At 35.1% G+C, this 26,097-nt stretch overlaps 4 protein-coding genes and 1 non-coding gene across 9 annotated transcripts; 3 read left to right on the top strand and 2 right to left on the bottom strand.

The window, feature by feature from the left end:
- The first annotated feature begins 269 nt into the window (after positions 1-269).
- LOC125816862 (YTH domain-containing protein ECT1) lies at positions 270-7,258 on the top strand. 4 transcript variants are annotated; one of them, XM_049496507.1, is made up of 10 exons: positions 270-428; positions 1,569-1,624; positions 2,118-2,179; positions 3,103-3,202; positions 4,149-4,198; positions 4,281-4,682; positions 4,916-5,425; positions 5,569-5,781; positions 5,984-6,154; positions 6,828-7,258. In XM_049496507.1, exons 2-10 carry the CDS (start codon positions 1,597-1,599, stop codon positions 6,957-6,959), a joined length of 1,668 nt encoding a protein of 555 aa, XP_049352464.1. In that variant the 5' UTR covers positions 270-428; positions 1,569-1,596; the 3' UTR covers positions 6,960-7,258. The 4 variants fall into 4 exon arrangements, with proteins under 4 accessions (XP_049352464.1, XP_049352462.1, XP_049352463.1 ...); XM_049496505.1 differs by having other exon boundaries at positions 277-428; positions 3,103-3,247; XM_049496506.1 differs by having other exon boundaries at positions 351-428; positions 1,569-1,603; positions 3,103-3,247.
- A 356-nt stretch (positions 7,259-7,614) lies between these two features.
- LOC125814975 (agamous-like MADS-box protein AGL19) lies at positions 7,615-8,884 on the bottom strand. The gene is made up of 2 exons (XM_049494406.1): positions 8,038-8,884; positions 7,615-7,667 (listed from the first exon to the last, which is right to left on the bottom strand). Exons 1-2 carry the CDS (start codon positions 8,882-8,884, stop codon positions 7,615-7,617), a joined length of 900 nt encoding a protein of 299 aa, XP_049350363.1.
- A 1,478-nt stretch (positions 8,885-10,362) lies between these two features.
- On the top strand, positions 10,363-15,735 carry LOC125816233 (uncharacterized). The gene is made up of 10 exons (XM_049495810.1): positions 10,363-10,701; positions 10,888-10,944; positions 11,733-11,810; positions 12,141-12,194; positions 12,811-12,893; positions 13,288-13,387; positions 13,464-13,526; positions 14,107-14,385; positions 15,026-15,086; positions 15,175-15,735. The coding sequence occupies exons 1-10, from the start codon at positions 10,423-10,425 to the stop codon at positions 15,288-15,290; spliced, it is 1,170 nt and encodes a 389-aa protein (XP_049351767.1). The 5' UTR covers positions 10,363-10,422; the 3' UTR covers positions 15,291-15,735.
- A 152-nt stretch (positions 15,736-15,887) lies between these two features.
- On the bottom strand, positions 15,888-23,711 carry LOC125814947 (uncharacterized). 2 transcript variants are annotated; one of them, XM_049494371.1, is made up of 8 exons: positions 23,504-23,711; positions 22,027-22,778; positions 21,524-21,601; positions 20,730-20,964; positions 20,434-20,536; positions 18,668-18,806; positions 16,772-17,125; positions 15,888-16,282 (listed from the first exon to the last, which is right to left on the bottom strand). In XM_049494371.1, exons 2-8 carry the CDS (start codon positions 22,642-22,644, stop codon positions 16,079-16,081), a joined length of 1,731 nt encoding a protein of 576 aa, XP_049350328.1. In that variant the 5' UTR covers positions 22,645-22,778; positions 23,504-23,711; the 3' UTR covers positions 15,888-16,078. The 2 variants fall into 2 exon arrangements, with proteins under 2 accessions (XP_049350328.1, XP_049350330.1); XM_049494373.1 differs by lacking the exon at positions 23,504-23,711 and adding an exon at positions 23,321-23,339.
- Positions 23,712-24,933: 1,222 nt separating this feature from the next.
- LOC125816925 (U6 spliceosomal RNA) lies at positions 24,934-25,036 on the top strand. Its single transcript, XR_007442249.1, has one exon. It is a non-coding gene; the product is annotated as a U6 spliceosomal RNA (small nuclear RNA).
- Positions 25,037-26,097: the final 1,061 nt, after the last annotated feature.

A 26,097-nucleotide genomic window follows, 5' to 3' on the forward strand; every position in this document is an offset into this window, starting at 1 on the left:
ATTTAATTTTTTAAAATATCTTCTTCAATAATACAAAAAAAAAAATCGAATAGATATTTTATATTTTATATTATATAATAAAAAATAAGTAAACAACTAGACTCTTCTAAATAGTGCTCGTCCACAATTCAAATAATTAAAAAAAAAACACAAAAGAATCTTGAGTACCAGTCATTGACTATAAAATGAACGGTCCAGATCACTTGATACCAAATCAAGAAACGGATATGAACCGTTAGATTAAAATTAAGGGTTTAGTCACAGTTCCTTTACACTCCACGCCTCCTATTATACACTCACGCAGTCCTCTTTACATTCTTCCTCTTTCGTTTCCTTCAAAAACCTTCGCCACAGGGAAACCGCTTCTCTGTATCATAGCGGTTTTCCGGTTATCTGGATCGGTGGTTTTGCTTATTTACTATCATAAGGTGAGTTTTTCTTTGTTTTCTTGATTTTTCTTGTTTGATATAAAGATCTATAACGTTTGTATTTTTTGTTGAAAGATTTTACCTGGGGTTGTTCAGTTTCATATGATTTTAAGGGGAAAAGGGTGTTTTTGGATGTTTTTTTTTACGCGACATACATCACATGATAAAGAAAGATCTGAACCTTTTTTCTTGGAGAGATTTTTATGGGTTTCACATGATTTTCTGCAAAAAGGTTTTTTTCTTTCTTGGGGTTTTGTCAGTTGTACTTTTTTTGGTGAAATTTGATATGGGTTTCCATTTTTATTGAGATTTTAGTTAATTTATTCCTCTGAAAAAGTTTGTGGTAGCTTTTCCTATGTGCACGCATGATGAAGCTTTAGGGTTGTGTTCAATTTTTTTTTTTTTTTACGACAAAGGAAACCCACAACCTCTACCCTCCCTTGGGTGCGCACAGGGTAAAACACCCCAGGAGAGGTTGTTTTCAGTTTATTTTTCTAGGTGATTAATTTTCAACCCTAGTTTTAGTCTATTTTATTGCTTTGATGTTTTTTCCAGGAAATTCCCAATATTTATGGTGTGATTTTATTGGGAATCTGTTGTCCCTTATTTGTTTGCTGCTATTCTGCGTTGTTGTGAAGCAGAAATACTAGTATAGATTGAGGGGCTATATTCTCTTTTCCCTTGTTTTACGGGGTAATCATTTGAAACTAGATAAGGTCCACCTTTTTTTTGTTGGTCAATTATTAGGATAATAAAGTGAGGGAAACCATTTTTTTCTCTCTACATTACATTTGATAGGCTATCTTTTACTTCCTTATATCTAGGCATGAATTCTTGTTTTTGATTTTTTTTTTGGGTATGTTCTGTTATCTACAAGTCAATGGCTTGGAATGATTTTCTTGTCTGTCTTTGTTTACATATGATTGTAAGGCATGTGTTTAATTCAAAGCCCTTGGGAGGGTATTCGTGTCTGTGTGGTTGTTTGGGTTGTTTTCTTCTTTTCTAGTAGATTTTTTCCCTTAATATCATGATTTTGAAGCTCTCAATTATGTTTTAATCATTACGAATTTGTTTATGATTATTTGTTCTCATAAGATTCTGTTTCCTTTTTACCTTATAAATTTCATCAACTGGTCGCAGGTCAGGAATTGTCTTTTGAAGCTTGATAATGGCTGGTGAGAAGATTATAGAAAAACGTATCCTGTTAATATTTGAGTCTGCAGTTTTCGTGGGTCTTTTAATATAAGGAAACAGCTTTGATCCCTGATTAAAAAAACGGATGTTTTCAGTAAACAGCTTTGATATCTTGTCCCCCCCCCCCCACACCCCCCACCCCACAGTCCTCATGTGGAGATGGAAATTGCAAGGGGCATGCTAAATTTTTATACCATCATTGCAAACATTTATCACCCTAGTCTTGGTGCTTGTGCTGGCTTCAGATGTGCGATGAGCCAATGACAACTGTGTATAAGACTATAACACTTGATTAAAAGAAGACTATTAATGCTTGAATTTAGTCCAACCTCTGTAGGATCTAGATTTTTATTTTGAGAAAGTCTTCTGTTTGAAGGTACTAAATGTTTTTATCAAATCTCGAGCTCGGTCTTATCATACTTATTGCTATATCAAGCCTTGAGCTCGGTCTTATTATACTTATTGCTATTTTGTCATGACTTAACTTTTTTCAAGCTGAAGCTGTTGCTCCTGGACTGAAATCTGATCCCTCTATCAAACTGATTGAGAAGGATTTGGTATGCTGCAATTCATTTCTCTCTTATTGTGACATGCTATATTTGTGTTCTTGAGATTGTTGAATGTAAAAATATGTTACTTTGCTGGAAATATAAATAATGCTTGCTGGATGTGACTAATTTTTGCTAAAATAGCACGTAGGTTCCCCATATGTCTAAGGAGAGGTGAGGTAGACCGGGAAAGAATTGGGTAGAGGTGATTACATAGGACCACATCTTCAACTCACCCACAAGTACTTGACCCTAGATATGAAAGTATGAACTATTGAGGTCGAGGATTAGGGAACATGGTTAGTAGGTTGTCGCGGCTTCTCTTATTTATTTTAGATGAAGTAATGAGAGGAGTACCGTATATCTCGAGCTATTTCTCTTTTCCCACTAGTAGAGCTTGTTTCCAGCTGGAGCACTCATCTGTTTCCTTACCAATTTTATTATTATCATGCTAGCATTAATCTTATTTCTTCAATATAATTACTATTGTTACTTTTAATTTGGCTATCTTTACTATTTTTATGAAGTCAATATTTTTCTTTCTTCAATAATTTCACTATAGTTTATTTACTCTTTAATTATTGTTTTTTCAAACCTGTTCTGGAAATGATTTTCTTGAGCAGAGCCTCAGAGGTTCTATCAGAAACAATGTCTCTAGTTTCTACACCAAAAGATTCTGCGTTTACCTCACCCTCCCCAGCCTCCACTTATTTTTGTTAATTCCAGTCTTGATTATCTTTTCTGCCCAAAAGCATTTGTTTGGTTAGAGGAATACTGTTAAGTCTTTGTCTTGAGCTACACATGTTCTCAGCTGTGCTTCTGCATTTGTTTGGTTCATATAAATCATGATCATCACTTCGTTTTATGTACTTCAGACATTTTTCTTTGTTTTTTTTTATTGTTGATTTTTGGTAAATACAAAACATGTATAGGTTTCAAAAAAAGATGGAAAAGCTTCTGACTCGGTGTCTTCCTTGGGAGCTGTGACTGGCATCAAGGGTGGAATTGATCAACCACCTGCTGCAGAGCAAGGTGCTTATTATCCACCTACTAGCTATTGCGATTACTACTACCCAGGTTAGATACTAAATTGGGTTTGTCATTGTTCCTTTGATTTGCGGACCAGCTCCTATTTAATGGTCACAGACCAGTTATGACCACTTCATGATTCTATTCCCTATATAAATGCATTGGAAAGTTTTGGTTGGAACTTGTTAACTTTATGAGAAGTGTGTGTTTGTGTATCATATACATAGAGCTAAAGATTGTAAGATGTCATTCCATCAATTGTGAAGTAATAGTCGAATTGATTGATGAACTTCTGAGATAAGAGTTGTCACTGATGCCGAGTAGAACACATATCAAATTGATTGATGAGCTTCTGAGATAAGAGTTTGTTATATTCTACTGGGGTTGACTTATGATACGCTACATCTTTAGTACATATTTTATTAATACTCTTAGGGGGAGATTGCTGCATCCTTTGATGCTTGTTTATGAATTGTGGCACATTTTATAATTTCACGTTATGTTTTGTCTATTCATTGTAAATATCAGGTGCAAAAAAATGGTGAAATGTAGCAATTTTTATGGAAATGAAAATCAGAACTGTCACACTGGAAAAGAAAAGGCTAATGGAAGTAGAAATATAAAGCAAGTAATTGGAACCCTGCTTTAGGGGGGGTTGGGGGGAAGAGGGCTTTTGAGCTCTTTTTACTGGGTAGTGAATTAGGTAGTTCTCCATGCTACTAGGAGGGTTCGGCAGAAGTATGAGGAACCAATACTGGTACAAAGAATGCAATCGTGGGACAATATAGGTGTGGTTTGATAGTGTTTTGGATGCTTAACTATTTTATTTTATCGTCAGGTCTTTACTCCTCCATTGAAGTTTGATCTGTAGATGTGTATGTGCTTGCTTTGCAATTAACTATAATAACTTGTTGGATGATAGTGTTATTTGAATTTGCTTTTTTTGCAGGATATAATGGGACTTATAATCAGTTAGATGAGCAAGCTTACTTTAATGCGGTAGGTTTTACTTCAATAAGGGTTGTCTTATCTTAATTTGCTTTGTTGTCTTATAGCTTAAACACAATCTGGTGATTGTCAGGGTGTTCAGTCAGATAATGGTTCCCTTCTCTACTATATGCCTGGCTATAATCCTTACAGTGCTGGATTTGTGGGAGGCGACGGGAAGCAGCCCTATCCTTCGTCTGGATATCTTCAGCAACCTGTCTCATATGGTTCAGATTCCATGCCATGTTATACATGGGGCTCGCCATACTGTGCTGATATCACCAATAGTGCTGCTCCCAAACCCGGGAACGTTAAATCAACTTTTGGACGAAATGGTTCAGTCAAGTCGAATGGTTTTAATTGCACAAAAACAAATAGTTCTTTCTCAAGCAAAAACTCGACTGTACTTTTTAACCCAAAGAGTCGACCATCTACTGCCATGTCAAATCCGACAAAGTCTGTCCATCAAGCTCAGCCTTTCAATCCAGTGAACAAGGTCTGTTTAAATTTCCTCTGAAGGTCAACGATTGATTAACTATATAACTATATGATGGCTTTCTTTGCTAATGTTGAATGGGGAAATCTATGCTGAAATGTCTCTTTCATTCCTTTCAGAGGGAAAATGTCTCTTTAAGTTTTTATTTTCTATTTTTTTTGTTGTGATGACTTTGAAAGAGTATGTTTCCCTCTCGTTTTCTTTTGACAAGTTTTATACCCCCGTCTTGGCAGTTTCAATCCGATGTCCAGTCTGGAGGCCTGATGAAGGGGTTTCATCTGGTTGGGGACTACCCATCATACACCAGTCAAAATCAAGGTTTTTTCATGCCTTATGATCCCATCAACTGTCAAACAAACAGTAGAATGTGGAATGGAAACTACAGAGTCAAACCACGCGGAAATTTCACCAGAAATGGTGTGTTTGAGGCAACAAATGAGTTACCTCGTGGTCCCCGTGCCAACGGCAGAAGCGTCCCTTCAAAACCATCTGCTGAGGAGGATCAGCTTGTGCCAACTGTTCAGAGGGAGAAGTATAACAAAGAGGATTTTAAGACTCAGTATGATAATGCAAAATTTTACATTATCAAGTCATACAGTGAAGATGATATTCACAAGTGTGTCAAATATGATGTCTGGTCAAGTACTCCAAATGGTAACAAGAAATTGGACACTGCCTTCGTTGAAGCTGAGGCTAAATCAAGTGGAACTGGTTCAAGCTGTCCAGTGTTCCTCTTCTTTTCTGTAAGTTATCACGTTTCGTGTTTTTTTCTTTGATAAGAATTAATCACATCTGAACATGATGTTTTTCCATTTGTGGGCATGGGCGTGTCTTTAAATGGATGCTCAGTATAAAAGTTCTGAGTTCTCTTCTTTTGGATTTTTAGGTAAATGGAAGTGGACAGTTTTTAGGTGTAGCTGAGATGGTTGGGCAGGTTGACTTCAACAGAAACATGGACTTTTGGCAGCTTGATAAGTGGAGTGGGTTCTTCCCACTGAAGTGGCACATAGTTAAAGATGTCCCTAATACACAGTTTAGGCACATCATCCTTGAAAACAATGATAATAGACCTGTAACCTATAGCAGAGATACTCAGGAGGTATATTTCAGTTTTTGCTTTACCATTTTTGGCTATTCTTATCGAAGATGTTTAATATTTAGTTCAGTCTATGCCTCTGATTGGAATGGCAGAATATGAATTTGAAGTTACTGTTTTCTCTAAATATGTTCCCCGCCTCTTATTTCCTGTGTCGATTCTTAATTTTAATGCTAGAGATCTAACGAGTATGCTGTCATTTCAGATTGGATTGAAGGAAGGTTTGGAAATGCTTAGCATACTTAAGAATTACTCAGAGAAGACATCTATATTGGATGATTTCAATTTCTATGAGAAGCGTGAGAAAGTGCTCAAGGCTAAAAGGAGTTCAAAACCAGCTATTCAAGCTGATGTATACGAGAAAGCTGATTCTCTTGTGAGTTTCTCCTCCTTGTGCATTTATATAAATATTCAACAACTAGTGCCGCTCTGCATTTTAGCTAAGATACCTCATGTTTCCCTTTAAACTGTGGACACTTGTGTATGTTTGTACCAAACACTTCGTATAAAATTCATAGTAACTACTGCAAGAATGAGAAAACAATATTTCTAAAATTATTCACAAATCTAATTCTCCTATTCCACAAGTTGAGTATGTCATAAGAGGTTTCCGACCAAAAAGTTTATTGTTTGTGAAATCAAGTGGGCAGGTAGTAATTATTATTGCTGTGCATTGTAAGTTGTAAAAGGTCTCTGACCAAAAGAAAGTTGGTAAAATGAATAATTGGTGTTTTCTAGAAGAAAATGTGAGTTATTGTCTAAAATATGTACAACTATTACAGATATCTAGCTATAAAACTTAAAACTCACTTCTTTAGTATACCATAATGGAACAATATATTCAAGAAAGCCGGTGAGTCTTGTGATATTCTCCATCTTCTTGTGTGTTCTGATAATCTTCATCTTAGTAGTGCAGCTCCACATTTTAGTTGGATAGTTCATGTCAGAGTTGTTTCTGTTTTGAAAGCACACTTGATAAAAAATTTATCTCAACAACATTTGCAATGAAATCTGTATATGTTATAATTGTTATGTTGCCTGTGGTGCAGAAGCAATTCAAAGGAGGAGACAAGGTACTTGAGGAGGAGCTGAAGACCAACTCTGCTGATCCAACTGCACCTCTCGTTTCTCTCACCAAAAACCTATCGATTAATTCAAGGCCATTCAAAAGCAGTGTCTGAATCATAGGTTGCCTCCAAGAGGCATTTTATGACTAGGTAGTCCTGAAGCATCAAAACGGGTCCTTGTTTCTTCTTTTTGTGTTTAATTAGCTTTATAGGCATACACTTCTCCCGCTGCCCGGCTTTTGGGATGGCATTTATTTACTTACTAGTTTCTGTTAGTTTTGCTTCATCTTTAAGAAAGGAAAAGGGTTCTGTTTCTTTTCTTTTGACTTTGCAGTGTTTGTTTACTTTCAGAAGATCTCTACTTTTGTTTTAGATTATTGCAGTATTGATAATGTTAAAGAAAAAGTTGCCCCTCGTCTCCCAGTCTAGCTTTACTTTATTTTGAGAATTTACTTCTAGTATTATATTTCTAGTTTGTCACCATATTACTTTATACTGTGGCTGTGGTCCATGTAAGGAATTTCTGCAATTTTGCATCTAAATTTTATCGGACTATACACATCTTAAGATTTTGTATAATTCTGCAATTTTGTGTTGTTGGATGAAGTTATATTTCCTGCCAAGCCAAGATTCAAGTTGTTAAAATGTTTTCTCCCATCACATTTTTTATTGATAATAAACCATAACATACATGTAGATATCGTTAGATAAAAGCGGATTATTCGTAACGAATTGTACATACAGATATGAAGATTTTTTAACAAGCAATTTATGGCACTTGAGCTGCAACAGCAGAGTCAGTTGCAACTTCAACAGCAAATGCTAAAGAACAATAAGAAGGCAAAACTAGAAGAATTTTCATTGAAGATGAAAAGATTTCTTGATGATCACATCACTGAATATGAAATTAAAAGACCACTTCTACTTCAAAACACTAAAAACAAATACTATTATCCTATATAACCAAATACATTCCTTTTCTCATCGCTCGATGTTAAAAGAAATGACTTTTAAGGAAGATCAAATTCATACCAAAAAAAACAACAACAACAAAATTACTTCCTCATATAAGGTGAAAATTTTGTTTTATCATCTCGCTCGTTTTCAATCCAAGAATGTTGCATTTGGGGCATCATCATGCATGGAGTTGGCTGCAGAATTGTTGGAGCTACATATGTCAACTGATTATTACTTCCCATCATGTTATGAGTCATCATAGTTTCATATTTCATCAATGCACACCTCATATTATTGCTCCCAATCCCCGCGGAGGACGACGATGATGCACCATTATTATACTGCCAATCATTCTCATTCATCATCAACATCCTCATTTCTTGATGATGATGATTAACAATCGAATTACAGTAAGGATAAATTGGAGCTTGCAATTGATTATAATCTCCATATTCCATTCCTCCTTGGACCATAACATTGTCATTATAATGAGTCAATTGGTTTAATCTTGTTGCTTGTCCTCCTCCTCCGAAATCAATCATTTCTCCTTCCATCAAATTATAATCACCACTAAAATTCCCTTTCAGCATATTAATCCTAGTCTTCACATTTTCAACTTTGTCATCCAACAAAGTTAAAAAATCCCTCAACTTAAACTCAGATAACTGATCCATAAACTCTAGCCAACATGGATATTTTTTCTCCATATTCATCTTTCTCAACTTGATAAACTCTTCCTCAACTTTCTTGTTTCGATCAACAAAATAATCAGACAATCCAAAGGTTTTAGTACTACCAGATTGCAAACTATTCTCCTTTTTATACTCGTCGATTAGATTCTGAATCTCTTGTTGTTGTAAGCTTGTAGTAGTAGTACTTCCACTACTATTTGTCCAAATCTCAGGGCTAGAGTCTGATCCATTGCCTTGTTTTGGTCCATACATGATCATAAGTCCATTCACATTGCAAAGTGTAGTGAATTCATACAACTTTTTCAATAAACCTTCTTTCCTTTTCTTGAATGTTGCATTCCTTGATTTCTCCTTGGTTATTAGTTCCATCTTCAATTTTGCACGCCCCATCTTCTTGATCTACCATAAATTCAACAAAATATCAGAGGCAAATTCAAGTTTTAAAGCTACGAGTTCTTACGACAAACTCAAATTAATAAACTGTATATAATAACTGAATATTAAAGTTTGTAAGGAAAAACTTTGTTTCACAATATAGGAAATCAACTTCGAAAACAAGAACAATAATATAACCATGAAATCAAATCATATAAATTAACTATTATTGGAAGAGAAAGAAGTAATTGAAGAAAGTACCTTTTGGAGTTTGTTTTTCAAAATATGGCTTCAACGTACAAAGCAAAAGAAATAACTTCTTTTTATAAATAGGGAGAAAGGGGTTTGTTTAAATAAATCAATTAATGCTACTAATTTTAAAAGGAAAGAACATGTAAAACTTTAATTTAGTATCCCATTAATTGATTTTCTTAGATCCTTACTTAGTCATAAATATTTTTAGTCAAAAATATTCGAAAATTACCATATTTATATATAATTTTCCTAAATAAAAAAAAGTACCAATTAATGTTATGAATCGTATTACCCAAGCAGTGTCAACAGATTTATGCATCATTAAATGATCTATTTTTAATAATAAGTATATATTAAGAGCTATATGACTAAAAAAAAAAAACAGCATAATGTATTTTTCTTTTGATTTTGTAGTAACTAGTAAATCAGTTTCATTATCAATAATCAATCTCCAAAAGCATCTGATTAATTGATTTTGGTTGATTATAGTTTCCTTTCCGTGGGATTAGCTAATGTTGTTTGAATTAGTTCTATCATCTTTTCACCCTCACCCCCTACCAAAAAATCTTCTCATCATTTATTATTATGGTATAGGATCTTTTATTTTTCAAAATATGGATTACGTTTATTCACAACAATAATATATATTCAGTGTAATTTTATAAGTAAGTTTGAAGAGAGTAAAGTGTATGCAAACTTTATCTCGATTTTAAGAGGTAGAAAACATCCTCGGTTCAAGAAAAAAAAATGATTTCAAAGAAGTTTAGAAAAAGTAATTGAATGTGAAGAAGTCAATCATGACAAAGTATGTTGATAAGAAATGAATCGTTACAACAATAAAATGATAAAGCCAACATAACTAAAAAAAATAAATTGAAAATAAGGATAACAACCTAAAAGAGTAAATACTATTTACCCTATATTAATATGATAAAAGAAGAAGAAATGCAACATATCTTATTGATTTGGTTATTGGTTTAACGTATTTAAAAATCGATAATGCATAAAAATTGAATCGAACCAGGTGCACACCACAACACACAACTACATAATAACCGTCCACTCTAATTTTAGACATAATTTTTCAAACAAACTTCGTAAAAGTTGATTTATTAATTTAATTTTTTCCCTCAAAATATTTAAATCTTTTTTAATAGACAAGATTTTATTTTATTTAAAAAAAAAAAAGAAGTCGGGGCGGATCCATGTGTGTTTCGGGCTCCCACCAAAATTCCCTTAAACACTCATTGCATTTCTAACGTTCAGAACTACACAGCTCCAAAACTCTGCATTCTGCAATGTCAAACGATCAATCACAGCCGTTGATCTCGGAGACTAATAAGCACTCGCTCGATCAACGGCCGGAATCTCCCCAACGGCCGTCGAAATTCCCCAAGGTAAACGACGACGCCGGCAACGACGTTGTTGAAGGAGAAGAGCAGAAAGAGTCAGTAACTAGAACAATGAATCCTAATCCTCGGCTACAGCGGTACCTGATAGCAATTGAGTACATAGGAACTCGCTTCGCCGGTGCACAGCAACAACCTAATTGCAGAACTGTAGTCGGTGTTCTTCAGGTAAATTTATCATTTATATGTCGTCAATGAGTGATACTTTTGGTTGTTGGATCACTTGAGAAAAAGGTTTTCTTATCTGTTGATTGATCATCTACCTGCTACACAAAGGTACTTAGTTCAGTGTTTGGTGTAAAAAATGGCAATGACTAATTACATTTTCCTCCTCTTTTTTTTTTTGTTTTGCAGGAAGCCTTCCAGAAGTTTATTGGACAGCCAGTATCAGTATTTTGCTCGAGTCGAACTGTAAGTGTTTCTTTTCAGCTGTAATGAGCTATGCCTAAAGACGAGTAAATGTATTTGTTTAACCTGTTTCATGTCTAGCTTCAGATAAGATATGTGAATTCTCTTGAGCTCAGATTTATTTATGATTTATCTTCAAATTCAACATTTAATGAGTTTAAATGTACTTAATATGGAAGTCCTTATCAAAATAGAAAAAGAAGAAATAATACTAAGAAAAAGAAAAAGAATCTACTCAATATGGAAGTATCAATATGATTTTAAGACTTCCTCTATATTTCTAACAACATTATGTACCATTTACTTTTTGCTATTTGAGGACTAGTTACACTGTAGCAGGTCATGAATTTTGGAAAAGAAGGGTAAACACCCAAACCCCACTTGTGGGATTACATTGGGTATGTTGTTGTTTGTCTAAAAGATGAATTTTGTAAGTACACAAAAAAGGATGTGGTTACTGCTAGTCTGCTATAAATGAGGTAGAAATCATCTTTGCTCCAATTGGTATAATGCATCGAGTAGGGGGTAGAGGGGCGGGCGAGTTATCCATCAAGTTTCAAACAGTGACACTGACCCTAACCCTCAGGGATTATGCACTGTGGGAATGCGTGACTTCAAAATGGAAAATGACTGTCACTTTCAAAGAACATGTTTCTACTAGTTGTTTTCTTTCCCTTTTTGTGGGTCTATATCCTGCGAAAGCTGGTTATCTGTGTCTTCTTTCTAGCTCTTTAGAAGTTACTAAAATGTTCAATATTAACACACTTACAGCTCACTTTGGTTTATCTTAGGATGCTGGAGTACATGCTTTATCAAATGTTTGCCATGTAGATGTTGAAAGGATAAGCAAAAGGAAACTTGGTGATGTGGTACTTTTCTGTCTGTAATGGAAGTTTCACAATATCTGCACAAGCACTTTCAATCTTTTGAGTAATGCAGAGAAATTTGTTATCATCCTGCTTCTGTTAGGTTGAATTATTTCCTTCTCATTATATTCTATACTCATGATTGAGTAACCAATTTTCATCCTTTCCTTGCAATTGTCTATAATTTTCAGTATGTGAATCCTCTATAATTTTTCCATTCCATTCATGCCTGCTTCTTCCAATACTAAATAATTGTCTTTTAAAGTTGTTTCTACCTCTTAACCTATTATGTTACTTTGCTAAGTCCTTATCACTTGTATTTTTCTCGTGCAGTTACCTCCTCATGAACCTCTGGTGGTAAAAAGAGCAGTGAACCACTTTTTACAGGTTTAGTTGTCTAACAAGTTCTGATTCCTGATATTTAATTTTGTACAACCCTCCAAAGTCTTGATTCTGAACTTTGCTGATCTTCCATCTACCCATGATATTTGCTAAGGAAGTATCTTTCTGTTTCTTTTTATTTGAAATCTTTTCTTCTTTTTATGTGCATACGGAGCCTCATCAAAGTTCCAATCTTTAAGTTCCGCTATTTCCTTAGAATGAGTCTTGCAGAGAATTTAGAGTTTTCTAGTAATCTCATCATTTTGATAATTTTCTAAGGATAACATCATTAAAATGCACAGGTGTAACTGTTGACAGTTTAAGAGGATAACAGTGGTACCAAACAACTAGAACTCTAGAAGTAATCATTGATTCTTTAACAAAAGTAAACCTGTCATCTCTCATATTCCCCTCATGTTTCCTGCAACAAAACCCAATACCAATCAAGCTGGTATTTTCAGTTAGTTAATACATTAAGAATGAAATTTCACGCTGGTATTTAAGTTTGTTAAATTACATTAAGAATGAAATTGAGGCAAAATGACATAATGCTAATCAAGCTGATATTTAATTTTCTATCTGGAGGTACTGACCATTTTTGTTCATTATTGTTTGATTGCAGAAGAACGAGGGTGATATAATGGTTATTGACGTTCGGTTTGTTCCAGCCGATTTTCATGCCAGATATAAAGCTCAAGAACGCACGTAGGCATCAATATCTTCTTGATCATGTAGAATAATACTGAATCTGTACATGTATATGTGATCCAAGTAACATGCCGTCTCTCAAAATTGAATTTTTCAATGTCTATGGGAAAGGTTAGCTGCATGGAATAGTCTTATGTCCGGCTAGGATGGTGTTATTTACGTGTATTCACTGCTCCTGATTGTTCTCTAATCCATTCTGAGAGTCGATGTTTAACAGGATAACAGTGGTTATATTTAAAGCAACTGTTTATTTGGATAAGGTGTTGACACACTCTATATTTAATTCACATATGAACTAGTATATGCTAAATTTAGGTTTCCCGTCTTTCCGTGTGACACATGCTTATGAGATCAATGACTGAGTGCTGGTTATTGGGAATCTTCTTTGTAGGTACTTCTACCGATTGTTATCTGGACCGGAGTCAGTATCTAGCTTTGAGAGGGACCGGGCTTGGCATGTGCCTGAGAATCTGGATCTTCTTGCCATTCAGGTTGACTAGCTGCACATATATTTTTTAAGCTTAGTATTATTATCCCATATAACGATATTGTTTGTGTATTTTCCAGAAAGCATGTAACATTCTTATTGGACGTCATGACTTCAGTTCTTTCAGAGCAGCTGCTTGTCAGGTCAGCTTTTCTATCCTTGGACACACAATAGTGTTTTTTTAAAATCTAATTATGATTTTCCCAAAAACAAATTCTCTAACTGATACCCTACATTTCTTCTCTACTTTTCAATCTGTTCACCGTAAATCTTGACTTTTTCCCTCAGGGATTTCTAGGTTATCCAAAAAAAAAAAACTTAGCGTTTTTTACAATGCAATTGGAGTAATGAATAATCAACAAGCTAGCTTGCCAGTATGCCTCTTCTTCTCCACCTTTTTATTTTTTTTATTCTCAAAAGAATTTGGAGTAGAGGAGGTATACTGGAAAGCTAGCTTGTTGAACTATTGATTACTATTGCGTGAAAACCATGTGCTGACATAGATTAAGATGAGGATGTGGTATAGTTTTATTGGATATGTAGGAAATTTTCACTTATGCTCTAGGTTAAAGGAAGCAACTTCACGACTCTTTATTGCAGTTGGTTGAGATTTTACTACTTCTCATTACTCTTCTTCATTTTCCCTCTTGCTATTTTCCTATATAGAAAATTGGATGAACTTAACATTTAAGGTTTGGCTCTTAACACTTCAAACATTAACAGGCCAACTCACCCATCAGAACTCTGGATGAACTTAATGTTATTGAGGTCGTTTCAACTCCTTTTTTTCCGTCAATCTCAGAGAGACTAAAGAGCAGTTGTGTCATGGAGGATCCAACTGTATCCTTGGGTTCAGACACCAACCACTCCCAGATCTCTTTGAACACCAATGAAGAAAAGTTGGAAGGTTCAAACGGTGATGCTTGTCAAGAGTTTGGCCTTAGAAGAAGACACCGTTGCTTCGTGGTAACCGCAAGGGCACGATCTTTTCTTTACCATCAGGTAGGTATTTTGTTTCTTCCAAATGTTATTGTCTTTGCTTTTAACTGTTTTTTTATTCCTGCCCTTCCCCCACCCCAACCTATAAATATACTAATGAATAAGTAATACATAGTGTGTCAAGATTGGACATGGGAAAAGAAGTTCTTTATCAGAGCACTTATTAGTCTTATTATACCCCAAATCCAACAACTATACCAATGAATAATAAACGGAGTATGGAAATTGGACGTGGGAAAGGAGAACTTTCAATATCAGATTAATTAGTCTTTCTTTTAGTTGAAACTCTTTCTTATTCGAGATTTCTGAAATTTTTGACATGTTTCAGAATAATAACACCAATAGGTCGCCTTGCCAAGTTAATCGTGTTGCATGAGATGAGTTTCAGAAATTTTTTACTTCTGTTTTTGTTTTTTGAGGTTTGTTATGAGTTTTTGAGCAGGTATATGTTTGGTTCTGAATTTAAACAATAGAAGTGGAGTTGATGGAGACTAATCTTGATACAATTACAGAAAGACTTGAGACATGGGAATAATATGTCATCAAATTTGTCTCTCTTTTTTAACTGATTATCTTATCAGATTTGTCAATCTTTATACAAATAGGCTTCACATGTCAACTCTTAAAAATAAGTCTCATGCAGGTTAGGCTGCTTGTTGGAGTCCTTAAGTCTGTTGGGGCTGGAGATCTGACAGATCCAGATGGTATGTTCTTATGCTATACGTTTGATGTCAGCAAATAATAGTGGTTTTTTAGTCTGACCACTAATTCATCTTTGATGCATCATTTCAGTAAAACGCATCCTTGAAGCAAAATCCATTACTGCAGCACCTCCGATGGCTCCTGCTTGTGGTCTTTATCTTGGACATGTCAAATATGATTTGCCTCCCGAGACTAATCAAAGCTAATAAGAAGTATTTATTAGCAGACTAGTTTGATGTTCTCTGAGCGTATTTCTTGATCGAGCGAATTGAACAGCTTCTTATTAACAACTAGCAAAGTTTGTATGAGGTGGATGCAAGTAGTTGGTATCAATTAGATATTTTGATTTGTTATGTTATGGTCAACCTTCAGGAACATCTAATGTCGGGAGTTGAAACGTATTGTGGATTTTAAAATTGATGATTATATTGTGATATTAAATTTCAACTCCCTACATGAGATGTGCTTGAAGGTTGATCCCACCATACCCGAACAAATCAAGATACCTGTTACCAGAAAAATGATTTTGCTCTAGTAGGTTTGGAGAGAAAACAAAGGCAGTACTCTAGGATGTAGTTCTGCACCGACTTCCAGTGTTACAGTTCATGTAATTTGTATGTACAGGAATCAACATGCTGGTTTCATTTATGCCACTTATTTCCCGTTAATTTTAACTTTGCTTCCGATGTTATGCTATATTAGTTGTTATTTCAATGACCTTTGGTTCTGCAAATGGCTTGGCAATTTCAAATTTGTTTCCTTGACACAAAGATAATTGCAGAAGCCATTAAGGTTAGAAAGGCTCAACTAAAGTGGGTTGTATCATTATTCTTGAATAGTAAATGCCAGACAATCTAGTCCTGATTCTTGTGTTTACAATCTAATGGGAGAGTTTATTACCCTCAAAATACATTATACACTCAACCTACCATACACCTCCACAACCGAAAAAATAACTTCGGATTCACATGTTCTTCATTAGTCAAGAAAAAACCTATTGCATCAGCATGGAAATAGCTGCATGAATGGAGCTCTTGCGGGTGGTGGAACCCCCACGCTTAACCAGTGAATGTGGTCCATTCCAGACAGATCTTTGATTATCAGCAAACAGGACTTGAGATAAATCCATAACTGTTGTATTTTCAAGATAACGCAAGTTCTCCCACATCTTGGCCTTCTTGTACTTGTCTTGCAATTCCTGCTCAAAATTTCATCACCCAAAACAGAGTTACAACACAATAGAAGTTGAAAGATACTGAATTTGTTAACTGTAAAACCTGGTATAATATTGTTATCAGCCAACAGGGATCCTCTTAAGACTGACGAGAAACATTATTTCCAGCTCAGTTTTCTCCAAAGGACAAAATAATAAAAATTATTTCATCTTTCACTGGATTGGCTCAAGTGGCGGTAACTCAGATAGTATTATGCACTTGACATGGACTTTTACTCCAGGAATTCGTTCATGCAAATTTTCAATTTTAGCATATGTTTTTCTTCAGTGTGTTTCCATAGCTGTAAATTAGTGGTTGCCATTCAAGTAGGAATATGCAATTTCGCAAATAATAAGGTATTGAAGAATGAACTGATATATGATGAACCAAGTACTAGAACAAGCCTTTTTCATACTGGAAACAAAGGTATAAACAATACTTATCGCAGAGAGTATTTGCTTTCAATTGCTTACCTTTGGCCTCTGTAGCCCAGTTGCAGCATTTTCATCCCCATGCTGCAGATTTTCTTTTCGACTGTAATTCAGCAAATCTCCACCTGGCTCCCCATTTTGCTTCTGATCATGTGCTTTGTGCTCATCTAAAGATGTATAACCTGACTGCAAATGCTCAGAAGTGACCCCCGTTCTTTTACTTTGGATTCCCATTTCACTCCTCATCCCTTCCCCTAGCTTCTCACATAATGCGTCCTGATTTTCACTCAACTTTCTCTCTGCTCCTTTTTCTTGCATAATGGTGTCAACATCTGTCTCTGGTGAATTCTCCATATTTGATGAGGTGTACTCTCGACTTTCTACAGGTGAAGTTTCCTTTTAAGAAAGAAAATGGAGAAACAACGGTTAGAAAGGAAATTGTATCAACATTATCAGAATGGTCACAAAAAAATTGGAAACAGAAGATAATTTTAATCCAAGATTCCTATGTACTCCCTCCGTCCCATATTAGTTGATCACTTTTCATTTTGCGCGGTGCTTAAGAAATCATAAGTAAGAAGATAATTTTACTAATTCACCCTTGAGAATTTTACAAATAAATGTGATCACTTTCAAAAAGAATTAATTTCAAGGGTAATATAGAAAAAAAATTAATTAATGCTTTCTTGATTTAGTAAGGTGAACAACTAACATGGGACTACTATTTTTAGTATAATGATCAACTGATATGGGATGGAGGGAGTATATCAAAGCAAATCTTAACCAACAAGATATCCAGAAGGCAATCATTCCACAAAGAAGCACAAACCTATTGATATACTAATGTTAATTGCTGGAAAGAGACTTGGAAAGACACATAACCAGCTTAAGAGACTTGTTGGCAAGCTTTATTATAATCTCAGAATTACACGACTCAACATCTAATTTGATGAGTGGTTACTCAGTTCCTTTAAGGTCCTTGTGAGAGTGATTAAAATGCACTAACCTCATTCCTAAGGAATATCAAGGGCTCTCCAAGCAAGGTTTGTTATATGAGGACAGGGGAATTCACATATTGGTGGGAATTCTGATGCAGATTGTGCAGGTTCCCCTTCTAACTTATGGGTTAAGCTAGCGGATATTGTATCTTCAATCCAAGAGATCTTATATCTTAGAAAAGCAAAAAGTAAATGTGATGAGCAGTTGAGCACATCAGGTACAGATGCAGCATCTCGAGCCATTTACTCAGCTACTTGTGAGCTAATATGGTTGAAGCAGTTTCTTCAACAATTAAAATTTAAAGGAAAAGAGGAACTGATCACTAATTTGAGAGAAGTTGCACTACATAAGGCGTCAAATCCCGTATTTAATGGGAAAAAGCAAAGCACGCAAAGACACTGTTAGGCAAAAGACTGAATTAAGATGTATTCGACGAGCTTCATCAATTTCAACTGACTGGTTATTACTCCCTCTGTCCAATTTTATGTGGCACTCTTTTCCTTTATAGTCAATCCCGAAAAGAATGACACATTTTTATATTCAATAACAATTTTACTTTAAACTTCTAAATATTTGTAATGGAGGGAGTAGATATTACAAAGTACTTCTAAATTCCTGTATCCAATACAATTGTAACAAGCAAAGAGTATACAATATGTACGTCCAAACATGAATGGAGTGTTAACAGTTTTGTAATTATTATGCATAGTCTAGGATCAGATAAGATCATTTAGGATCCATTTAGAAGATTCTGTCTGTAATTATGTATTCTTACATCCTGTTCTAAAATGTGTATATTACAATTTGAACCACAATAGGTTCTCTTCTGTATTTACAGATTCTAATCGACTCCCTAATCTAAATCCTCAACTAAAAAGTATTTCCAAACATTTAAACAGAGAAATATATAAAAACAGGGGTAAAAAAGGCTTTAAGTACCTCGGGCTTCATGCCATCTGGATAATCATCACTGGCCTCACCTTGGTCATCTAAGGACCGAGTGGTCTCCTCCCGCTCCTGCCTGCGCCGTATCATCACACATATAGCACAAAGGCATCCTTCTTTGTGCTTCTTGAGCCTGAACAAAGTCCAATAAAATCAAGGAAAAAATTTACACTTCGAGTGAGTATTAACAGTAAATCGGTACCAGAGTACCCCCTTTGTATTTTTCTAGTTTCACCAGTTTATAGCACATTCCGGAACATATGGAAAAGTCTGGGAGTAGGTTTTAATACTTTTTAAAACAGAGAAGTGTGATACAGTTCCTAATTGGTGACCTTATGAGTCAAAAACCACTAAATAAGATTCTACAACATTTAGATTACCAAATATGTATATCTCTTAATTGTAATTTTTACCAGGCCAACAAAAAAAATGGCAAGTCTGCCAGTATTAGTTTTGTTTGGCATTGAAAAATTATCGGGCAAATATATTATCAGCATTTTCCAACTTTTATGAAATAAAACTCACTTTCTTTGTTTGCTTTTAGAATTTTCAGATCCTTTATTTAGTTCTAAAATTAAATACTCCAAACTCTCCTAAGTTATGTAAAAGAGAATCTCAACCTTGGTTAAAGAGTCCATCGGGATATTGAAGTTAGGCTAACTACAGATATTAAGCTAAGTCCACTCTTATTTTTCATACTATTATCTGGTTCTCTCCCATCCCATATGCCCTAGCAGTGACCTCCCTTCAGTGCTTCTCTCTGAAGAGTGACCTTCTTATGTGAACCTCCTTCAAGATATCTCATGCTCTGCATCTAGTTCACCAAGTCCTGTCCGGCCAATGGAGCATCACCCTTCCCCGATAACCCTTTCTCTTTCACCCATAACCAGCCATTTAACTCCCTTAGCCAGCTCACCTCATCCTTGACTTCGTCCTTCTATGGAAAACGTTCCCCCACTCACCTAGTCAATTCCATAAGTATCGACTCTCCACCACTGAATGGCTTACTAATTGTGTCAGCAGCAAGAATGCATTTTCCCAACAGAAGGAAAAGATGTGTACCATCCAAAAAAAACTAGAAAAAAAATTCAATAAAAGAAAGTACTTCCTTTGGATATGTAAGATCCGCCTAAAACTATGGGAAGGAAAAAGATTCAGCCAATTATCAGAGGAATACCATTTGGGAGGGATGGTAAAATGCAGCAGAATAAGAGTAGTTGTGGCACATAGTTTCTTCATAAAGGCGGACATCTCCTGAGACTTCACAATATAGCAATTAACATATCTAGTTTGAACAGGAGTATTAATGTCCATTTTCTGTTTTAGAAGAAAGATATAAATCAGTGATTTATCATCTTCCATCTCCAACACTTATCAATAAAAATGCAGAATTAAACATATAAAGATTTTCATCTCTATAAAAAAAAATTCTGGTTGTATAAGAAACTTTCTTAGCTGATATGGTAAACTCCACTTCTCAAGCTCCCTGTCTAGGAGCCTGGCAGTGGTCCTTCCCACTTAGCTCTGTTGGTGGCTAGAACACCAACCTTATGGTTCGAGGTGGAGGTGCAGGTGTCTTTACCACTAGGGTAACCCTCTCCTGTTCTTTTTCTGGTTAAAGAAACATTGTGAACTATTTTTTCTTATCTGATAATAAGTGTTCAATTTTTCCACATTTATATCATAAAACCATATCTAGACCCCGCAAATAAGTGATGACCAATGAGGAAAGTACATAAACAGAACACAGATCAACATACCCTTGAAGCCTTTTGTTGTGTTTGTGAGTTAAAGAACCACTTTTTGTAGGTTCCTTTCCATGACTTGAAGGTGTAGTTTCCTTAATTTGACTGCTTTCGGCACCTAACAAGGTAAGAAGACATGAATTAAATGCTGATTAACTGTTTTAAGACTGAAGCAAGGTACATCTGTTAATATGCAACATTGATGAACAAAGTCTAATTGCTAGACTTGCAGAAAAGGAAGAAAAACATATAAGCAAATTCAGCAGAGTGATACTGATATGAAAATATATTAAGGTACAAGAGAGATTTACTTTGCAGATGATCACTGTATAAGCCAGCTGCTGTCCAGTACTTTGCGAAGTTCTTTTTCACCCGCTTCATGAGCTCCATAACATAATCACCTTTATTATTATACTTGTAGCAGTTGTCCCATATATACTGCACATCCTTATAAACGTCCTCGGAATTCATGTATTTGACACCACTTTCCAGATTACTGCATATTGTCCCAAAATCCATAGGTGTATTTATGACATCAAAATAATCCTGCTCCCCACACCAGTTGAATAAGAATTATTAATGTACTAGATGAAGGAGAAAAGGGACAAGGTAAAGCATCCAATAGATCTTGTGACAATATTCGGAAGACCAAGACTACAATCTCTACATATTTCTGTGCATCAATATTCACTTCAGAGGGGTTTTCTTCGTATTACTAGGTAAAACCAGTTTCCTGATATTGGACTAGAGGTGTAATATTTTGAACTTTAGTAATGCCACAAGCAACTTGTTTCAATGGAAGTTGGAGTGATGTTGACCTCGAAGTTATCTTCCGGTCAACTGTCCACCCAGTCACCCTTTCTTCCCCTTCATCTTAGGGCAAGCGGGCAAAAAATACGGAGGACTTTTTCAGTCTACATGAAAACTATTTACAATAGTATTATTCAATCAAATAAATTTTCAAAGATTCTCTATTACTTTAACAAAACCCTCCCACATGGACATGGGATTCTTAATTGTTGAATTTGAACCTCCAAAGCCAACTCTAGATGACATTACATATTATGGAATAAAAGAAATATAAGAAAAAAAATTATTTACTTACAGGAATTCCAAGAGCAATAGGATCGACTGGAGTATTGAAGGGCTCTGCAGCATCCATTTTCATAATTTTTCTTATAACCTAATTAACAAGAAATTAAAATAAATTAGTATAAAAGCGATAATGTTGAGATGTCTTTTAAGATTATGAACCCCCTTAGCATGGTAACCTATGTTTAAACTGTGTTTGGTCCACGAAAAAGATGGGAGTTGGGGAGGGGGGGAAAAAGAGAAGTTCATTGATGTATTCAGTATTTACTATCTCTAAGTGAAGGCAAGGGTGAAAGGGAAGTAAAAGGTACATAAATTCTCATATTCGCCCAATCTTGGAGGGGCTAAAATAGTTAGTATGGAGAGGTAACTTCCTACTATACTTCCGCTCAGCTTTAACCTCCCTGCCAACTAACAGGCAACAGCTATAACCAAACCACACATGGCATATGGAATATGTTTAAATGTACATCTTGTGAAAAATGCCAGGACAAATAGGTTATTTGCCGTGCTTACCTCCAAACCAGTGTCTAATTCTTGCTTGTTTAATCTCAAATCATGGTGAAGTAACTCAGGCTCTTGTTTTTTTGTCTTCTCTTCCTTCACCATTTCAACATTACTACAAGGGCTCATGCTTGAAGAGAAGCCCTTTGAAGACTTGATCTTTATGCCTCCAGGTTTTTTTAGCACATTTCCTGGGGTAGTTACATTAGCCTCAGGCAATGAGTTTGCACTGTCTTCCATTTTCTCATTAGAGACAACCTGTTTTTCTGGACCAGCTTGCTGGCTACTTTTATCAGTATCACTATGAGTAGCTACTTCTGAAGAATTGAGCTGAGTGTCTAATGTTTTTTTTGTTTTGAGTTTTACTTTCATACGTCCATAAACTGCTAAACCTGGAGGTTTGTCCCTTGGCACACCAGAATAAACAATCACAGGTTTTTCCGGTTGAGCAGTTCCGGTAGAGGATGGTGTCTCAGCCTCAACCCCAGAGTTAACTCCCTCATTGTCAATGTCTTCCGTACCAGAACTAGTTTCTGAATTCATGCTACCATTATTAGATGCTCCCTCACTTGTACCTGTTGTCCGAAGCTTCTTTGATTTACCTTTTTTGCTTCCACGACGGCGTTTCATCTTTCCTTAAAAACTGATTCAGGTGAGCTATTCCTTTAGTCAGTTGAAACTTGATACTCTTAGAACAATGAGAAAAGGATCGGCTAAGTTGTATATTTTGGCACAACGCTACTGCAAGCAGGGAACTGATCAGCCTACAAAAATCGCAATAAGCACGGCCCAGTTAGAAAAGATTAAAGAACATCATCCACTTCAGCTGCAAACTGCACAATGAAATCCATCACAAAACAAATTCAAGAGCCCTGACTTGGGCATAAAGCACCAATGTCTTAATGTGTCATATAGTCATACTTGTCATTGATCTACAACACCTCAAAACAAGAAAGTTGATTTAAAAAAATAGAAATTGCAATACACTCCCAAATTTATCCAGATTCTTTCAGTGCTAGCCTTCCATAAAGAGAAGTTAACTAAGATACAAGTAATCTTCAAAAAACACAAAACTATAATGCATCACTCCAATGTTAAATCTCTTCTCAAAAACCCAACAATGAGAGAAAACAAAACCAAACCCTAGAATCCACCCACAACCAAGATTTATAAGAGAAAATAAAAGAAATAAACCAATCTAATTCAAACGCTGAACAAATTATCAAAAGAATAACTACATTGATAAACCAGCATACAACCCAAGAATCAAAAAGACAATTACCAAAAGAAAAAGGGAAAAACGAACTCAAAATCTGTCAAAGGATCAAGAATCAAGATTCAAGAAGTGAAAGACACAATCTTGGATAAACCAACAAAACCCCATTTACCCAAAACAAGAAAACAAAGATAAAACACCCATTAAATAAAAGAAAACATGAATCACTTGAAGAACCAAACACTTTAAGGTACTTGGGGCCAAGAATCTCACCTTTTCTTCTGCAATTTAAGCCTTCAGTTGGGGAAAACTTACTCTCTATTTTCTTTTGCGTTGATATACGTTGGCGGTTGAATTCAAATATCCAAAAATATTTGAAAATTTTAAGGTTCGGAAGGAAAAACTATGTCGGAATTACAAGAAGCCAAGACCCATAAAACCCCTTTTTTTCTTATTTTCTTTGTTTTCACTTTTCGCCTTCCCCTTCCACGTTGGAGATAATACTATTTATAATATATATTTTTAATTTTGTTAAAACATTAACCCGGCGCTTTTATAAAGATGTCACTTAACCCCCCTCAAATTTGGTTATGAGCAAATTACGCTATTGATATTTGATTTAATTTTAAAGAGGTCCTTTTGCCAGTTATATGGTGTTGCGGTTTATTTGTTTTTAAGCTTACATGTTTTTTGTTTTCTTGGTGACTATTTGTAATTGTTTTTTTTTTTTTTTTGAAAAAAAATTGTCATTGTTTTGAGGTGTGATCTTTTTAAATCGAATTTAAATTGTATAATGTAATAAATATCTATTATATTTATAAATTTCAACATATCAATTACAATTCTTACTAAATCAACAATTGATATCAACCGATTTATATAGTTACTCAATTAGTTACTTGATTGTATAAATGTATTTATATTGTTAGTGTACATTATTATTATTATTATTATTATTATTATTATTATTATTATTATTATTTTATTTTATTTTATTTTGTATTAAAAAAGCAATTAAACAACAAAAACATATTCAATATAATTCAATAAAGTGATTTGTCCACTCCAACCTTATTCGTTCACCGTTGCTTCGATTAATCAGTGTTTCAGTTGACCATTAGAAAATGATGTTACTTTATCGAATATTGTCATACGTATAACATGTACATTCACATACAATTGATCTCCCACGTAGTTTGGCTAGTGTTATGCGCATACGGCTTGAAAACACACACATTGAATTCAGTTGGTCACACATACATCTGATTCCTTCACATATGTACACTTACAACTAACTTAAGCTTTAAAATACAGACATACACATATTGCGCTCGATCTTCATCCTACCTAACTTGAATAAAATTTTCTCTCGTATTGCGAGTTTTTTCACTTAGTTCAGTTGCATCATGTCTTTATACAACCCTACCTCGATGCTAAAGTTTTACTTTAGTTGGTGTGAAATAGATAAATTTTAAAATATGAGGTCTTGTTGGTATGGAATCTACCCTTTTGGGCCCAACCAAGTAATATAAGAAGGCCGGCCCATTACAATTAAGTCATCACACAAGTGGGCTTCATTGAAACAAGCGCAAAAACGAGTCCAGGCCCGTGTTAGCGTGAAGACTCAACCAGCGATTTCTCCCTCATCGCTTGCACAGAAAAGCTGTGTGTTGTTTATATGGCGAAACCTAACAGTCTAGCTTGTCCCTTCGGGGACATCCGATAAAATTGGAACGATACAGAGAAGATTAGCATGGCCCCTGCGCAAGGATGACACGCACAAATCGAGAAATGGTCCAAATTTTTTTTTTGCCATTTTTTCCGAAGCTCCATTTTCAATTTTTTTGGGGGTTTTGAAGTCGCCTACCTGAGGTTACTCTCTCTGTATGTGATCAGTCTGAAATTTTAGTTGCTGAGCTTATTGTTTGTTCTGCAATTCTGGACTTGAAAGATTAGGTCAAAATGATATCTTTTCAGATTATCTAGTATCAATTTACATGTCTATTACATTCTGAAATTGGTTAAATGAATGTTTTAATTATATTGTTTGGCATTAAGTACTCGAAGGAGATTTCTGTTATATGGTGTAATTATATTCCGAAATGATTGTCTGAAGTTTTTTTTTTTGGTTAAATCTTAATCTCTTCTGGTGGACTTGTGGTGGCTATATTGGAGTTTAAGTTTAATTAGACTATTAAAGAAAGAAAGTATCCTTAGTAGTCTCTGAGGGTTATTTTGGTTTGGGAACAAGTTATCCCGGATTAATTATTATGTGAATTAGTCATCCCATGATTGTTATCCCATATAAATAACACTACAATCCGGGATAAGTTATCCCACGATTTTATGTTAACCAAATATGAGATAAGTTCATCCAAAAACTAATCTCGCAATTAGTTATCCCATATCCCTCGTACAAATGAGCAAGGGAGAAAAATTTTCTCTGCCAAAAAGTTGAATTATGTTAACCAACAAGAAGGTTTTTCTGTGGTTTTAGTTTGTGCTAAACTCATAATTCAGTGTTGAATATTTATAAGTGGAGTCCAGCAAAAATTGGTTGAAGATGCAATGCAACGGAGTCTAACTGGCTTATGTTCCAGAAGGAATCAAAACGTAGCTGATTTGATACAATTTAGGAAGTTCTTAACCACTAGCTAAACTGTTGTGTGCTAGCTCTTATTTTTGTGCATTTTCCTGTCAGTTCTCGGGAGTGGAAGGTTCTACTACCCAAATACAATGAAAATAGTTTATGAATCTTGTAATGAGATATGCCTTACAATAAACAAAGCAAACTAGACTGTCTGTTCAATCAAAATGAATTCTTGTTTTGACTAGATCATTATGGATGACTTGACAATTCCAATTTG

Source organism: Solanum verrucosum, unplaced genomic scaffold, assembly GCF_900185275.1.
Source record: "Solanum verrucosum unplaced genomic scaffold, falcon-dt-bn FXZP01000261.1, whole genome shotgun sequence".
Classification (NCBI taxonomy): domain Eukaryota; kingdom Viridiplantae; phylum Streptophyta; class Magnoliopsida; order Solanales; family Solanaceae; genus Solanum; species Solanum verrucosum.

Bases quoted from the DNA above. Each gene is read 5' to 3' on its own strand.
- LOC125814975 (XM_049494406.1), bottom strand. From the start codon at position 8,884: ATGGGGCGTGCAAAATTGAAGATGGAACTAATAACCAAGGAGAAATCA. The intron at 7,668-8,037 runs GTAATAATCAGT...ATTGTTCTTTAG, and splicing joins GACTCATAACATGATGGGAA to CATTTGCTGTTGAAGTTGCA.
- LOC125816862 (XM_049496505.1), top strand. From the start codon at position 1,597: ATGGCTGGTGAGAAGATTATAGAAAAAC. The intron at 1,625-2,117 runs GTATCCTGTTAA...ACTTTTTTCAAG, and splicing joins TGAGAAGATTATAGAAAAAC to CTGAAGCTGTTGCTCCTGGA. The intron at 4,199-4,280 runs GTAGGTTTTACT...GGTGATTGTCAG, and splicing joins AGCAAGCTTACTTTAATGCG to GGTGTTCAGTCAGATAATGG.
- LOC125816233 (XM_049495810.1), top strand. From the start codon at position 10,423: ATGTCAAACGATCAATCACAGCCGTTGATCTCGGAGACTAATAAGCAC. The intron at 10,945-11,732 runs GTAAGTGTTTCT...GGTTTATCTTAG, and splicing joins TATTTTGCTCGAGTCGAACT to GATGCTGGAGTACATGCTTT. The intron at 12,195-12,810 runs GTTTAGTTGTCT...GTTTGATTGCAG, and splicing joins CAGTGAACCACTTTTTACAG to AAGAACGAGGGTGATATAAT.
- LOC125814947 (XM_049494371.1), bottom strand. From the start codon at position 22,644: ATGAAACGCCGTCGTGGAAGCAAAAAAGGTAAATCAAAGAAGCTTCGG. The intron at 20,537-20,729 runs GTAAATCTCTCT...TTACCTTGTTAG, and splicing joins ATACAGTGATCATCTGCAAA to GTGCCGAAAGCAGTCAAATT. The intron at 17,126-18,667 runs GTACTTAAAGCC...CTTTCTTAAAAG, and splicing joins CAGATGGCATGAAGCCCGAG to GAAACTTCACCTGTAGAAAG.